The 15,758-nt window shown below is 42.6% G+C and overlaps 1 protein-coding gene across 1 annotated transcript in view; it reads right to left on the reverse strand.

Annotated features, from left to right (window-relative positions):
* The window catches only part of IQGAP2 (IQ motif containing GTPase activating protein 2), a 309,091-nt gene that overhangs the window by 253,509 nt on the left and 39,824 nt on the right, over nt 1-15,758 (reverse strand). The window contains exon 2 of the mRNA XM_005685061.3: nt 7,084-7,183. Coding sequence (XP_005685118.3) covers nt 7,084-7,183 — 100 coding nt within the window. The remainder of the gene's footprint in view (nt 1-7,083; nt 7,184-15,758) is intronic.

A 15,758-nucleotide genomic window follows, 5' to 3' on the forward strand; every position in this document is an offset into this window, starting at 1 on the left:
CAGCCATGAAATTAAAAGACGCTTACTCCTTGGAAGAAAAGCTATGACAAACCTAGATAGCATATTAAAAAGCAGAGGTATCACTTTGCCAACAAAGGTTTGTATAGTCAAAGCCAGACATACATTTCCAGGAGTCATGTGTAGATGTGAGAGTTGGACCATAAAGAAGGCTGAGAGCCAAAGAATTGATGCTTTTGAACTGTGGTGTTGGAGAAGACTCTTGAGAGTCCTTGGACTGCAAAGAGATCAAACGAGTCATCCTAAAGGAAATCAGTCCTGAATATTCATTGGAAGGACTGACGCTGAAGCTCCAATACTTTGGCCACCTGACGCAAAGAGCGGATTCATTGGGAAAGATCCTGATGCTGGGAAAGAGTGAGGGCAGGAGGAGAAGGGGACAACAGAGGATGAGATGGTTTCTATGGCATCAGCAACTCAACAGACATGAGTTTGAGCAAACTCCAGGAGATGGTGAAGGACAGGGAAGCCTGGCGTGCTGCAGTCCATGGGGTCACAGAGAGTTGGACATGACTTAGCAACTGAGCAACAACAAATGGTGAAAATGTTTAGTTTTGCAAGAAACTGTCTTCCAAAGTGGCTGCACCATTTTGCGTTTCCACAAACAAGAGTTCTTGGTGTTCCACATCTTTGACAGCACTTGGTGTTGTCGGTGTTCAGATCCTGGCCATTCTGGTAGGTGTGTAGGGGTGTTCTGTTGTTTTATTTTCCATTTCCCTGATGACACCTGATGTGGAGCACCTTTTCCTGGGTGTATTTGCCATCTGTGTATCTTCTCTGGTGAGGTGTCATCTAACATCTTTCACCCTTTATTAATCAGGTTGTTTTCTGATTGTTGGGCTTGAAGAGTTCTTTATGTATCTTTGATAACATTCCTTTATCAGGTGTGTCTTTCGAAATACTTTCTTCCAGTCTGTGACTTGTCTTCTCATTCTATTTACATTGTCTGTTGTTGAGCAGAAAATTTTAAATTTAATGAATTTAAAATTAAATCCATTTTTACCAGCTTACCAATGCTTTCTTTCATGGATCATGACATTGGTGCTGTGTCTTAAAAGCCTTTGCCATACTCAAGTTCATCTAGGTTTTCTCCTTTATCATCCTCTCAGAGTTTTACAGTTTTGCATTTTACACGCACATCTGATCCATTTGTGGAGAAGGCAATGGCAATCCACTCCAGTACTCTTGCCTGGAAACTCCCATGGACAGAGGAGCCTGGTAGGCTGCAGTCCATGGGGTCGCGAAGAGTCAGACACAACTGAGCGACTTCACTTTCACTTTTCACTTTCATGCACTGGAGAAGGAAACGGCAACCCACTCTAGTACTCTTGCCTGGAGAATCCCAGGGATGGTGGAAGCTGGTGAGCTGCTGCCTATGGGGTCGCACAGAGTCGGACACGACTGAAGCGACTTAGCACCAGCAGCAGCTGCTGATCCATCCGAGCCCACTTCTGTGAAGCATGCAAGGTCTGTGTCTAGACGCACTTCCTGTATGTGGATGTCCAGTTGTCCCAGCACCATGTGTTGAAAAGACCATCTTTGCTCCACTGTACTGCTTTGCTCCTTTGTCAAAGTTCACGTGACTGTATCCACAAGGGTATATGTCTGTGCTCTTGGTCCTATCCCACTGATCTATTCACCCATTTTTTTCACCAGTGCCACAAGGTCTTGATTACTGCAGCTGTACATTAAGTTTGAAGTCAGGAAGCATCATTCCTCCAACTTTGTTCTCCTTCAATATTGTGTTGGCTACTTTTAGATCTTTTGCTTCTCCCTGTAAACTTTAGAACCTGGTTGTTGATATCCACAAAATAACTTTCAGGGATTTTGAGTAGGACTGCATTGCATCTATAGATCAAGCTGGGAAGAACTACCTTGACAATATTGAGTCTTCCTCTCCATGAATATGGACTATCAGTTTATTCAGTTCTTTGATTTCATTCATCAGACTTTTGTGCTTTTCCTCGTATAGATCTTGTATATATTTTGCTAAATTTATACCTAAACGTAAAGCTATGACCAATCTAGACATCATATTAAAAAGAAGAGACATTACTTTGCTGACAAAGGGTCTGTCTAGTCAAAGCTATGTTTTTTCCAGTAGTCATGCATGGACATGAGTTGGACCATAAAGAAAGCTGAGCACCAAAGAATTGATGCTTTTGAACTGTGGTGTTGGAGAAGACTCTTGAGAGTCCCTTGGACTACACGGAGACCCAACCAGTCCATCCTAAAAAGAAATCAGTCCTAAATATTCATTAGAAGAACTGATGCTGAAGCTTAAACTCCAATATTTTGGCCACGTGATGAGAAGAACTGACTCATTGGAAAAGACCCTGATGCTGGGAAAGACTGAAGGCATGAGAAGGGGATGACAGAGGATGAGATGGTTGGATGGCATCACCGACTCGATGGACATGGGTTTGAGCAAGCTCCGGAAGCTGGTGATGGACAGGAAAGCCTGGTATGCTGCAGTCCATGGGGTCACCAAGAGTCAGACACGACTGAGCAACTGAGCTGATACCTAAATATTTCATTTTGAGGGATGCTAAGGTAAATGGTGTTTAGTTTTCTTTGCTGGTACATGGGAAGGCTGCTGACTTATATGTTAACATGCATGCTGCAAGTCTTCTCTAATTGCTTGTTAGTTCCAGGATTCTTTTATTATCCTTTCAGGTTTTCTATCCTGTCAATCTTGTCATCTGCAAACAAAGATAGTTTTTATCTTCCTTTTCAAACTCAATAGCTTTTATTTCCTTTATTTCTTTTATTGCATTAGCTAAAATTTCCACTATAAAGTTGAAATGGCGTGGCTAGAGGGAATATCTTTGCCTTGCCCCTAATCTTCGTAGGAAAGTTGTAAACTGCTCGTCAAGAAGTCTGATGTTAGCTGTAGGGTTTTTTGTTAATAGTCTTTCTCAAGTGGAGGATGTTTCCCTATATTCCAACTTTCCTAAAAGTTTTTATCATAAATAGGTGCTGGGTTTTGTCAAAATGCTTTTTCTGCATCTATTGATATAATCACATAATTTTTCTTATCTAGACTGTTGATGTGATGGAGCACATTTAATTTGACTTTCAAATGCTGAGCCAGCCTTGCAAACCTCGGATAAACCCCACTTGGTTGTGATTCATATAGTTCTTTTTATACATTGTTAAATCCGATTTGCTCATATTTATTTTATAGCTGAAGAATGCTTCATGTAGAATGTAGAGATGACTGTTTATTCATTCATCACTAGATGGACATTTGAGTTGTTTCTACTTTCTGCCCTAATGAATAACAGCATTTCAGTGAATATTTGTGTGAAGGTTTTTATGTGGACATGGGTTTTCCATTTTCTTGGGGATATACCTAGTGGTGGAATTGCTGAACCAAATGGTAACTCTGTATTTAATTTTTTGAGGAGCTGCCAGACTATTTTACAAAGTAGCTCCACCATTTTACAATTCAACAAATGGATGAGGGTTCCAATCTCTCTACATCCTTGCAAACAATTCCTGTTAATTATGGCTATCCTAGCATGAAATGGTATCTCACTGTGGCTTTAAATTGCATTTCCCATGAGATGGCTGGATGGCATCACTGACTCGATGGATATGAGTCTGAGTGAACTCCGGGAGTTGGTGATGGACAGGGAGGCCTGGCGTGCTGCGATTCATGGGGTCGCAAAGAGTTGGACAAGACTGAGTGACTGAACTGAACTGAAAGACTGATGTTAAGCATCTTGTCTTGTTCTTATGGTTCATTGTGTATCTTATTTGGAAAAAAAGTCTATTCAGAAACTTGGCCCATTTTTAACTAGGCTATTTACTTTTTATGTTGAGTTATGAGTTCTTTATATATTCTGAATATGTCACTATTAAGTATATGATTTGCAAATATTTTCTCCCATTCCATGGGTAGTCTTTTTAGTTTCTTGGTGGTATCCCTTTGAATCAAGGAAGGTTTAATTTTCATGATGTCTAACTCATCCTTTTTTTTGGTGGAGGGGAGGCTTGTGCTTTTGGTGTTGTCTCAAAAACCACTCTCTCAAAAACTCAAGGTTGCAAAAATTTACCTCTGTTTTCTTCTAAGAGATTTATAGTTGTGGTCTACACATTTTAATTATCATAACAAATCATTTTGAGATAATTTTTGTATGGTGTGAGGTAGGGATCTAAATTCATTTTTATGCCTGTGTACATCCAGCTGTCTCAGGATCATTTGTTGAAAGACTGCTTTTTTTCCCCCTGATGAATTGTCTTGATCAAATGGTTATTAGGTTGAACTAGGCTTGCATTCCTGTGATAAATCCCACTTGGTGGTATATAAGCCTTTTCATATGTTTGCTTAACTCAGTTTGAGTTTGTTGAGAATTTTTGTATTTGTATTCATAAGGATATTGGTCTATAGTTTTCTTGAGGTATCTTTGTCTGGTTTTGGCATCAGAGTAATACTGGTCTCAACAAAAAGAGTTAGGAAGTGTTTCTTCCTCTTACATTTTTTTAAAGAGTAGGAAGTTTTTTTGAGTACTAACTCAATTTTTTTTACTTGTTTTACATTTATTTAGTCTTCAAAATTTCTTTTTGAGTCAGTTTTAGTAGTTTGTATCTTTCTAGGAGACCATACATTTCATCTAGGTTAACCAATCCATTGGCATATAATCATTTATAACATTCCGTCAACATCCTTTTTATTTCGTCTATAAGGCTGGCAGTGATATCCCCTCTGAATGAAGCAACTTTTAAATGGTCTGAGATTAACAATCACAGAATCCTGAAATTACTAAAACTAAAATTGAAGATATATCTATTGGACTCTAACAATTCTGAATTTAAAAAATTTTGAGTTACAGGACATATAAGCTAAATATCCTACCAGTTCTCACCTCTGGAAAGAAAAAATAGAGGCAAAAATACAGAACCCAACACATTTCTAGTTAAAATACACCCAAGTCAGTTCAACTGAAATAAATAAGAAACAGTTCCTGGCTAAATTTTCACATTCTAAGTACACCATTCAATAGAAATTCAATATCCTAAAGCAACTACACTCACAGGAACACACACATGTATACACTTTAATACATCCAATAAGATAAATTCCTAATGCATTAACAGTGTAAGAGAATCAGGCAGTAAACTCTCTCAAATAAATAACTTTTTGAACAGAGACTAACTCACTCCATTTATGTTTTGAGTTTAGGGCCAGACTTCTGTACACTATGCTTTCTGAAATCACAGCACACATATTACTAGCCAAATAATTTTCACATACTCCATAACCAAAAACCAACTTCCCAGAAAGTCATAAGAAGTGTTCAGATATTAATAAAAGATTCATGAATACATATTACATCTAAATCTCTACTTGCAAGATAAATTTAGGAAAACCATCTTAAAGGAAAAACTGTGTATTTTACCATCTATTCTTTCGATGAAACTATTCCTAAGGAAGCTTTCTTCAAAGAACTTGGGCTGATTGTCATGCTGACTTTTTGAAATTAAAATTTAAGTACACAATTTTGAAAACACTAAAGAAGATGACAAGCTTCCAAGCTATCTTGATACCACTTTGATACATTCAGGAGAAAACTATGCTTGTTATCACTATACACCTGAGTGGCACTTCAAAGAACACTTACAACCTTCTTAGTTGATTTTTAGGGGGGGGGAAAACCCATTAAGTAAGTAGGGCAGGTAGTGGTAACATCTTTATCATCTCATTAGAGAGGAGACAAAACTGAACTTCCCGCAGGGTCGACCTGTCCAAGGTCACAGAGTTCAGAAATGATGAAGCTGAGACCAGAAAATCCAGTCTACTGACTTCCAGTCAGACACCTTTTCCTTTTGCGTGACACTGCTCCCCACTTCTAGACGCCTGGAGGCAAAAACTTAGAACCCAAAGTGCGTATCAGGAGGAAGTTTCCACTAACTCTCCTGAAGCTTTTTCACTGAAAGTATGCTTATTTTGAATGTCTGTGAATCCCTATCCTTATCTAACTATAGCCACAATTTGGCTAAAAGCATGTTTTTAATAATCTTAGACATACAGTGAGTCTTCAGTGACTTGCAACCCGTCAACTTTCCAGACATGTTAAATAACCTTTAAAACTTAGCCTTTAGAGCTTAGAGCGAAGAGGCACTGTGAAAACATTAAACAATCCTGGAAAACCCCCTTTTAAGCAATTTTGAGGCCAAATTCGTGTGCGTGTCACTCGATGTTCTTCTACAAAGCACTGATTAAAATCCTCATTCTTTGCGCTCTGTAGGTAGCTATTTATAAGTAATCAGAGAGAATTAGCTCCAATGACCATTAACTCCATGTTCATTTTCTACAGAGGTAAGAGAGCTGGAACATATCTGTCCATGGAGCAATACTGTTGCTTAAACACAGTGCGAAGCATTAAGTCAGAATCTACCTCAAGGCATATGGGCATTGCAGTAAGCACCCAGCAAAGGACAAAGTTCTGATTCCCCTGATACAGAGGCCTAAGTGTAAATACTTTCTTTATCTTCACTTTCTCCTTGGAGAAGCCAACATTTCAGTGCGATTTTCAGAGACAACATACCTTCAGTAATCACACACCCAAGAGTTAAAAAGGAGACTGCTGTCATAAACCTGCTCTCTACCTTAGTGAGCAACGGACTTCAGTCCAACATGCTGTGGGCATGTAGGAATATATAATTACACAGTAATTAATAATAATAGTGATAATTATAATCACTGGGGTAGGGTTGGGAAAAAGATCTGAGGACACTCTGAGGAAAAGGAAGTTGGTTTAAGTCTCTGCAGCTCCCCCAACATCCTTGCCAGAGAGATGAGAAATTTTGAAATGATCTGTAATTTTCCAAGAGATTTCCTGGGAGGCTCTGAGGAAGAAAAAGGAATAGCTGCCTCCCTAGTGCCTTGATATTGGCTGTAGGAGCAACTTTTTCTCAATTCTTCCACTGACAACACACAGGTTGATTCTTCCCCCATTACCTTAGTACTAACAAGGCTGCAAATGAGTTATTAAAAATATAGTATCCAAAGCTCATCTCTAAGAGAAGGGGCACAAATAGATTAAGTCTGACTCTTACCTTTTGGCTTCCTCCAGGTGACACAAATATTCGTAAGCGATATTCTGCCGCCTCCTCTCATCCATCTCCTCTGCAGAGAGTCTTTCATCATCTACAATAGCTGGAAGGAGAGGATAACATCACATCACTTGGAAGAACAGTGTTCAAATCATGAGATGACCAACTAGAAAAAAATTTACATGCAGCTCAACACTGAATGCTGAGATACACTGAACACTGAGATGGGAGTATTGAAACATCAACCACAGAAAGAGAATTGCCTTTGGATTTTACAATGTTATATTATTTCTAGCAAAAACTGCAATACTGAAGTTCAGCTGCTCAGTCATGTCTGACTCGTTGCTACCCCATGGACTGCAGCACGCCAGGCTTTCCTGTCCATCACCAGCTCCTAGAGCCTACTCAAACTCAAGTGCGTGGAGTCAGTGATGCCATCCAACCGTCTCATCCTCTGTCACCCCTTCTCCTCCCACCCTCTGAAGTGTACGTGGACGTTACACAACAGAAAGAGAACAGTGATCAGACCTCACGGATGTGGCGCCACAGGATTTAGACAGCCTCAAACCAACCAGAGGATGGTCTACCAGCAGTAACGGTCCTCAACAAGCTTGGAGAATTGGTCCAGTGGCTCAGAGAATCAGATTGTCCTGGAAATTCTGGGGTGGAACCAAGAATCTGCAGGGACTTGTGTTTTCCCACTCCTAGAGGGGACTGAGGCATCTCATTCAACCCCAATCCTATTTTACAGATGATAAAGTCGCTAAAATTCCTCCCTTGCTTATCTCTCAGCCTTTATGACACTTTTATGGTCAACAGGTATCCAAAAGAAGAATGCAATGGAGACAGCCAGGGAGCAGTCTTCAGGCCCACACCCTTTATTCCAACACAAGCCTAGTTTATAAACTGCCACACACCAGCCCCGCTTTTCTGTAGAGGACTCAGCCTCCCCGCTTCCTGACTACACTTCCTCTGCTTGCGGCCTCAGCACCACCCGGCAGCTGCCAACAGTCACATCAGCCAAGTCTTGGCTGCCTATTTACGGGACAACACTCCTGTCTCATAAAAAGAACCCCTTCCCCCTCTTCGGTCCTGAGTGTCCATTCTGATGGCTGTAAAATGAATTTGGTTTCTCGTTGGTGAGATTTCTCATCTAATGAAGACGGTGTGTGTAAGCAGCACAAGGGGCAGGACCGCCAGTGTTTGCTCTTGTTCCCCAGTCGCCAGCTCCAATCAGCCGTTTATTAAACGGGACCCCTGGGCTCCCCTTGTGGTTTAGATGGTAAAGAATCCGTCTACAATGCGGGAGACCTGGGTTTGATCCCTGGGTTGGGAAGATCCTCTGGAGAAGGGAAAGGCTACCCACTCCAGTATTCTGGCCTGGAGAATTCCATGGACTGTATACTCCATGGGGTGGCATGGGGTGGCAAAGAGTTGGACACGACTGAGCGACTTTCAATTCACTTCACTTCACTCTCAAGCAGAAGAGAGGATATGAAGGTCACTCATCCATTCCCCAAGAAAGGCCAAGCACACACCCGACTAATGAGGCACCTGAAACATCAATCTGGCAGGCAAAAGGAATTAGGAGCAAGATTTGAACTCTTCTTGGGCAAGTACAATGCTCAACACTTAAGATCTAAAGTGAAGTGAAGTTGCTCAGTCGTGTCCGACTCTTTGTGACCCCGTGGACTATGGCCTACCAGGCTCCTCCGTCCATGGGATTCTCCAGGCAAGAGTACTGGAGTGGGTTGCCATTTCCTTCTCCAGGAGATCTTCCCAACCCAGGGATTGAACCCAGGTCTCCCGCATTGCAGGCAAATGCTTCACCATCTGAGCCACCAGGGAAGACTCTAAGATCTAAAAATAATAACCAAATCCTCAAAGACTTCAAAAGAAAGGGGAGATTGTGTTTTCATCAATATGTGGATATAGATATGTATAAACATATATAATATACATATATAAAAATACACACACACACACATATATATATATATAAAAGACAGAATACCATAAGCATGGGAATATGTACTCGATGCTTACTTATTGTGCACTTAATTTCCTTCAAGGCTTAGGCAGAATTTAGTATGCAGTGTCTCATTTAAGTCTCAGGACTCTCTCTGAGGCAGGAATGTACTCTACCGCACTTTACCTTTGAGCAAACAGCCTGAGAAGCCATTTGCCCAAATGAGGAGCAGAGACACTAGAGCTAGAAATATTAGTCTTGGGGGGGGAAGCAAGTAGAGAACTTCAGGAAATGTCTTTGTTTATGGGTGAGGAAGAAAAGGAAACAGCAGAAGAGGCAACTAAAGAGCCTCTTGATGAGGGTAAAAGAATAGAGTGAAAAAGCTGGCTTAAAACTCGACATTCCCCAAACTAAGACCCTGGCATCCAGTCCCAGCACTTCATGGCAAATAGAAAAGGAAAACATGGGAGCAGGGACAGGTTTTATTTTCTTGGGCTCCAAAATCACTGGTGACGGCGACTGCAGGCATGAAATTAAAAGACGCTTGCTCCTTGGAACGAAAGCTATACAGATAGTCAAAGCTATGGTTTTTCCAGTAGTCAGGTACAAATGTGAGAGATAGACCATAAAGAAGGCTGAGCACCCCCGAATTGATGCTTTTGAACTGTAGTGCTGGAGGACTCTTGGGAGTCCCTTGAACAGCAAGGAGATCAATCCTGAATATTCACTGGAAGGACTGATGCTGAAGCTAAAGCTCCAATACTTTGGCTACCTGATGTGAAGAGATGACTCATTGGAAAAGACCCTGATGCTGGGAAGGATTGAAGGCAAAAGGAGAAGAGCACAGCAGAGGATGAGATGGTTGGATGGTATCACCAAGTCGATGGACATGAATCTGAACAAACTCCAGGAGACAGTGAAGGACAGGGGAGCCTGGCACCCTGCAGTCCATGGGGTTGCAAAGAGTCAGACATGACTTAGCAACTGAACAACGTCCCTCCCCCGCCCATTCTCCTCTCTGTTACCAGAAGCTCCTTTCTAACACACAGTCCTACTGATGTTATTCTTTGTCTTCAAACCTTCGATGGATCTTCATTTCCTACGGAACAAAGCTCTGGAAGAGAACATGTTTCCTCTCCTCCCCTACATGAACGACCACTTTCCAGCGAACCTTCACAAAGTGGGCTAAGTATATTCTTTTCATCCTGGCTGATGGAATCCTACCCATCTTTAAGGTTAAACTCCAGGACCACGTCCTTCCCAAAGTCTCCCCTGATCAATTCTATTCACAATGTCCTTTCTTTTGGTACCAAAACTGAACAGGACCCTGAGGGGCCCTCCTGGGGACAAATTCTTTACATGTCCTTTGTTTCTTGTTTGTGGGGAAAGGGTTTCAGCCTCCTAGACCTTCCTTCCCTGAGTACCAAAGGACAGATTCCAACAGTCACTAATCAGGGAATGGAGGAGAAGCAGAAAAAAAAAAAAGGAGCAATCAAGAATCAATAATGCATCTATGGGGCAGGATCCTGGTTTCTCTTCAAGGAATATGCTTAACAATATATTTGAGTTCTTCTGCAGAACTAAGGCCCTCACTCAAGAGAAGGATGATAACTTCAGGCAGAGAACAAGATTCCCGAGGCACCGCCCTAGTAGCTCATCAACAACCAATCAGAAGAAAGCCACGTACTCCTCAGCCCTCACCCCAAATTCTGCCCATAAAAACTGCTCCCTGAAAACCATGAGAGAAAGTCAGGGCTCTGAGCATGAGCCACCCATTCTCCGCGCGTGGCCCTTTCCCTGCTCCAAGCCCTCAGGTTTGGGTTTGTCCGGCCTCGCTGTGTGCCTTCCTGGGCACATGAACCTGCGTTCTGCGCTGGTGCCTCCTCCACGGCTTTAACAGCAAATCCTACAAGACAGGCGTGTGTCCTCAAGGTGTCAGCACACCTCCCCGCGGAGGCTGCACACCCCATGAAAGTACTGAGGAACAAAGCATCTTCTTTTCAGGAAATTAATAAACAGGCTTTAAAGTATCTACCTGGGGTACTCTTATTTGCCCATTTGAATAAAGGATGCGGTCACTGATGAAGGAAATACGGCACCGTTCTGTAGACTCCACTCGACTAACATTCAATTCACAGATTCTATGAGCCAAGCAAGAGTCAGATCACTGGACACGGGGCAGTGAACAAAGCAAAAACTGCATGTCCTCACGGCACATTTTACACATTCCTCCCTTCCCTCCTAACCTGGCCCACTGGACCACGGCCCCGGCCACTCCTCTTCCAACCACACACTTCAACGTCACCTTCCTTCCTTCATGACCTATTGTGTCAAAGTGAACGCCAAGGTTACAAGTGTGAGAATGTCTTAATTCCAACAAAAGCAGATCTCTCTGGGCCACAAAGGTTGCCTGCAAATATTTCTGCATTACTCAACGTTTACTAAATAGCAACTTCTGATAAGAGACACAGGCCTGGATACTAAACCTGCCATTTAAAGAGCCTTCACAGAGCTGATAAAATACACTTAAGCATGACACTACTACCTATAAAGCACTTTTCCATATTATTGTGTGGTTTTCATCATCTCCCTGAAAGATAGCCGTTATCTCTTTCTTACAATTGAGAACAGGGTCAAGCCAGGGGAAGGGACTGCCATGGTTACTGCTGGGTCAGTGGCGGAGCCAGGGCTGCAGCTGAGGGCCCTCAGTACCCTTGCCCTGCTCTCTGCCCAGCACCATGCTGCTGCTGCTGAAGTTGAAAGAGCCTTGTCACTGTCAAGCCCAAGGGAAGAGCACTAAAGTGACTTCAAAACTGCTTTTAAATTTATTAACTGAGACTTCCTCTAAAGTTCATCTTTACTTGCTGCCTTGAACACTAAGAAACACAGGATATCATGAAAAACTACTTCCTGAAGTATTAGCAACTCACAAAACACTTCCTGTAACGTTAGCCAACATTGGCTAAAAGATAGTAAAGCAAGCACATTCTATGGAAATCACAGTTCAGTTCAGTTCAGTCACTCAGTCGTGTTCAACTCTTTGCAACCCCATGACCGCAGCACGCCAGGCCTCCCTGTCCACCACCAACTCCCAGAGTTTACCCAAATTCATGTCCACTGAGTCGGTGATGCCATCCAACCATCTCATCCTCTGTCGCCCCCTTCTCCTCCTGCCCTCAATCTTTTCCAGCATCAGGGTCTTTTCCAATGAGTCAGCTCTTCGCATCAGGTGGCCAAAGTGGGAGTTTCAGCTTCAATATCAGTCCTTCCAATGAATACCCAGGACTGATCTCCTTTAGGATGGACTGGTTGGATCTCCTTGCAGTCCAAGGGACTCTCAAGAGTCTTCTCCAACACCACAGTTTAAAAGCATCAATTCTGCTGAGCTCAGCTTTCTTTATAGGCCAACTCTCACATCCATACATGACCACTGGAAAAACCATAGCCTTGACTAGATGGACCTTTGTTGATAAAGTAAAGTCTCTGCTTTTTAATATGCTGTCTAGGTTGGTCATAACCTTCCTTCCAAGGAGTATGCATCTCTTAATTTCATGGCTGCAGTCACCATCTGCAGTGATTTTGGAGGCCCCCAAAATAAAGGCAGCCACTGTTGCCACTGTTTCCCCATCTATTTGCCATGAAGTGATGGGACCGCATGCCATTATCTTAGTTTTCTGAATGTCGAGCTTTAAGCCAACTTTTTCACTCTCCTCTTTCATTTTCATCAAGAGGCTCTTTAGGTCTTCTTTGCTTTCTGCCATAAGGATTGTGTCATCTGCGTATCTGTGGTTATTGATGTTTCTCCCGGCAATGTCGATTCCAGCTTGTGCTTCATCAAGCCCAGCGTTTCTCATGATGTACTCTGCATATAAGTTAAATAAGCAGGGTGACAATATACAGCCTTCATGTACTCCTTTTCCAATTTGGAAACAGTCTGTTGTTCCATGTCCAGTTCTAACTGTTGCTTCCTGACCTGCATACAGGTTTCTCAAGAAGCAGGTCAGGTGGTCTGGTATTCCCATCTCTTTCAGAATTTTCCACAGTTTATTGTGATCCACACAGTCAAAGGCTTTGGCATAGTCAATAAAGCAGAAATAGATGTTTTTCTGGAACTTTCTTGCTTTTCGATGATCCAGCGGATGTTGGCAATTTGATCTCTGGTTCCTCTGCCTTTTCTAAACATTATAGGGTTTATTCAGAGGTTTAAGGAGCAGGATGAGTTGGTAGAAAAGCTTTTGAAGTAGAACTATGAAGTCAGAAACAGAAGGAACACCCACAAAATCCACTGTGAAAATAGACCAAGACCGTCTTGACTCATGAAGGAATTGGCACGGTCACATGTTCACTTCAGCTACTCTACTTGCCCCTTCACATGGGAGACCAAGGCCACCACCTCCTTTGCGTTAAAATGTATTCATTTGTTCAACAAATATTAGAGGGGTTGCTCTGTGCCAGTCTGTTCTAGGGGACAGCACACGAAGTCCCTCATGCGGTTTTTATTAAACAACTGAAAGTGTAAATGTTAGTGCTCAGTCGTGTCCAACTCTTTTTTGACTCCATGGACAGTAGGCCACCAGGCTCCCCAGTCCATGGAATTCTCCAGGCAAGAATAATACTGGAGTAGGTAGCCATTCCCTTCTCCAGGGGATCTTCCCAACCCAGGGATCAAACCCGGGTCTCCTGCATTGCAGGCAGATTCTTTCCCGACCGCTGGCATAACTACAGGATGCTTAGAGAAGTGGGGATATACTGGAGGGAGCATTAGCAAGAGTCACAAAACCAGGCATGGGGACCTCCGCTTTACAAAATGGTATTATCTAAGGAAAAACAGAGAATATGATATGAATCGTCAGTTCATAGGAACATGCCACAATTTAGTGTTTGATGGACACACTGTTATTCTGCATGACTCAATATTTCTGTAAGGAACTCTCACTATCCTAAGGTATACCATTCAATTCAAATGTGTACTGAACCATCTTGTAAGAGTTAAGACTGCCCTCACCTGGGTGATACACCCAAAGCTTTGACATGGGAGATTCACCTAAATGGGTAAATCCTCACTCTCAGAACTTAGAGAATGGCTATCAGAATTGTGTACCCCAAGGAAGAGAACTGATTCTGAAACCCTAAAACTGGGAAAAGGGGTGGGATACCAAAAATGAGAGAACCCCAAGTCTGAGATTTCTAGTAAGCTGATACTCAGTAAACTGACCCGTGATATATTCTGGCTTCCTACCAGCTTCCTGAAGCATTTCACAGCTACTTAATCTGAAGTTTTAAAGGACCACATGATCAAACTTCCCTAAACTGAAGTTTCTTTTGAAAAACAGGCAAACCTGGGGTTGAACTCGTTAGCAACCTGAAATATATTCCCAGGCACTGTAAAGAATTTGAAACAACAATAGAGACTGCCATCCTACCTGTTATAGACATTGAGAGTTTCACCAAGCCATGAAAATTATGAGACCCTGAGTGCACAGGCTCACAGTTCACCCATCCCCACATCTCTACCAAGTGCCAGGTAAATAGCAGGTGCTCAGTAAAGTCTGCTGATTGGTGTGCACTTTGAGCCAACCCACTCCAGTATTCTTGCCTGGAGAAACCCATGGACAGAGCAGCCTGGCAGGCTACAGTCCACAGGGTCGCAAAGAGGTGGACACAACCGAAGCGACTCAGCACACGTGTATGCAGCTTTGTGCTTGACAGACAGAGATGCTACATCCTTTACAAGCTTAGTCCTACTAAGTCCAAGCCCTGATGTCAACACAGCCATACTGTTTGGATCCCAAGGGAGGGAGAACAAATCTGAAGCCTACCCTGGAACTTCTCACGCATCAGCCATTTCTAAGGACTCTCCAGAGTTATAAATCCACACACAACTTCAGAGGATATTCCAGGCACACGTGGCAGTAAGGGGCTGTGGCCACTTCCCAGAAAGCCCTAAATCTTCAAGTTCAGCATTACAAGGAGAATTTCCTAGTGGAAAGAAGGGTAACCAACAAACTACAGTTTCCTTACGAGTGGTGGGGTCTCTGATGAGCTACCCATGTGCTTTTTCCAGTAAGGTTTGTTGTGGAGTCGCTGAGTCATGTTTGACTCTCTTTGTGACCCCATGGACTATAGCCCACCACGCTCCTCTGTCCATGGGATTCTCCAGGCAAGAATACTGGAGTGGGTTGCCATTTCCTTCTCCAGGGGATCTTCCCAACCCAGGGACTGAACCCAAGTCTCCTGATTGGCACTGATCCACCAAGGAAGCCCTCTAGTGAGGTTACTGAGGCTCAGAAGAGTTAGATAGCTTTTTCATCATAATCTCTTAGAAAAATGAGAAACATTTCAGGCTTTGTGAAACATTTATCCCTTTCTGCAAACACAGTTTAAGTATATATAGCTTTAAGATCAACATATGAAAAAGAGTTATTTTATCCCACTTTGATGCAAAAGGTGCCAAACTTTTCCCAAGAATGTGATCATACTTGAGCACCTAAGAGGCCAATCTGTTTCTAACAAGCCCAAGATCTCAAAACCCAGGACAACTTTTCAGAACAGGACCTTACTTCTACATCTCGCACATGGGAAGAAAATTAATTTTGGTCCACTGTGCAAATTTGACCAAGAATGTCTTTTTTCTATTTTAAATAACGTGGAAACTCAAAGCAGACCATGAAGAGGTTAAGATCCATACACAGAGGTGGCCAACCTGAAG

Source organism: Capra hircus, chromosome 10 (genome assembly GCF_001704415.2).
Source record: "Capra hircus breed San Clemente chromosome 10, ASM170441v1, whole genome shotgun sequence".
Lineage (NCBI taxonomy): Eukaryota > Metazoa > Chordata > Mammalia > Artiodactyla > Bovidae > Capra > Capra hircus.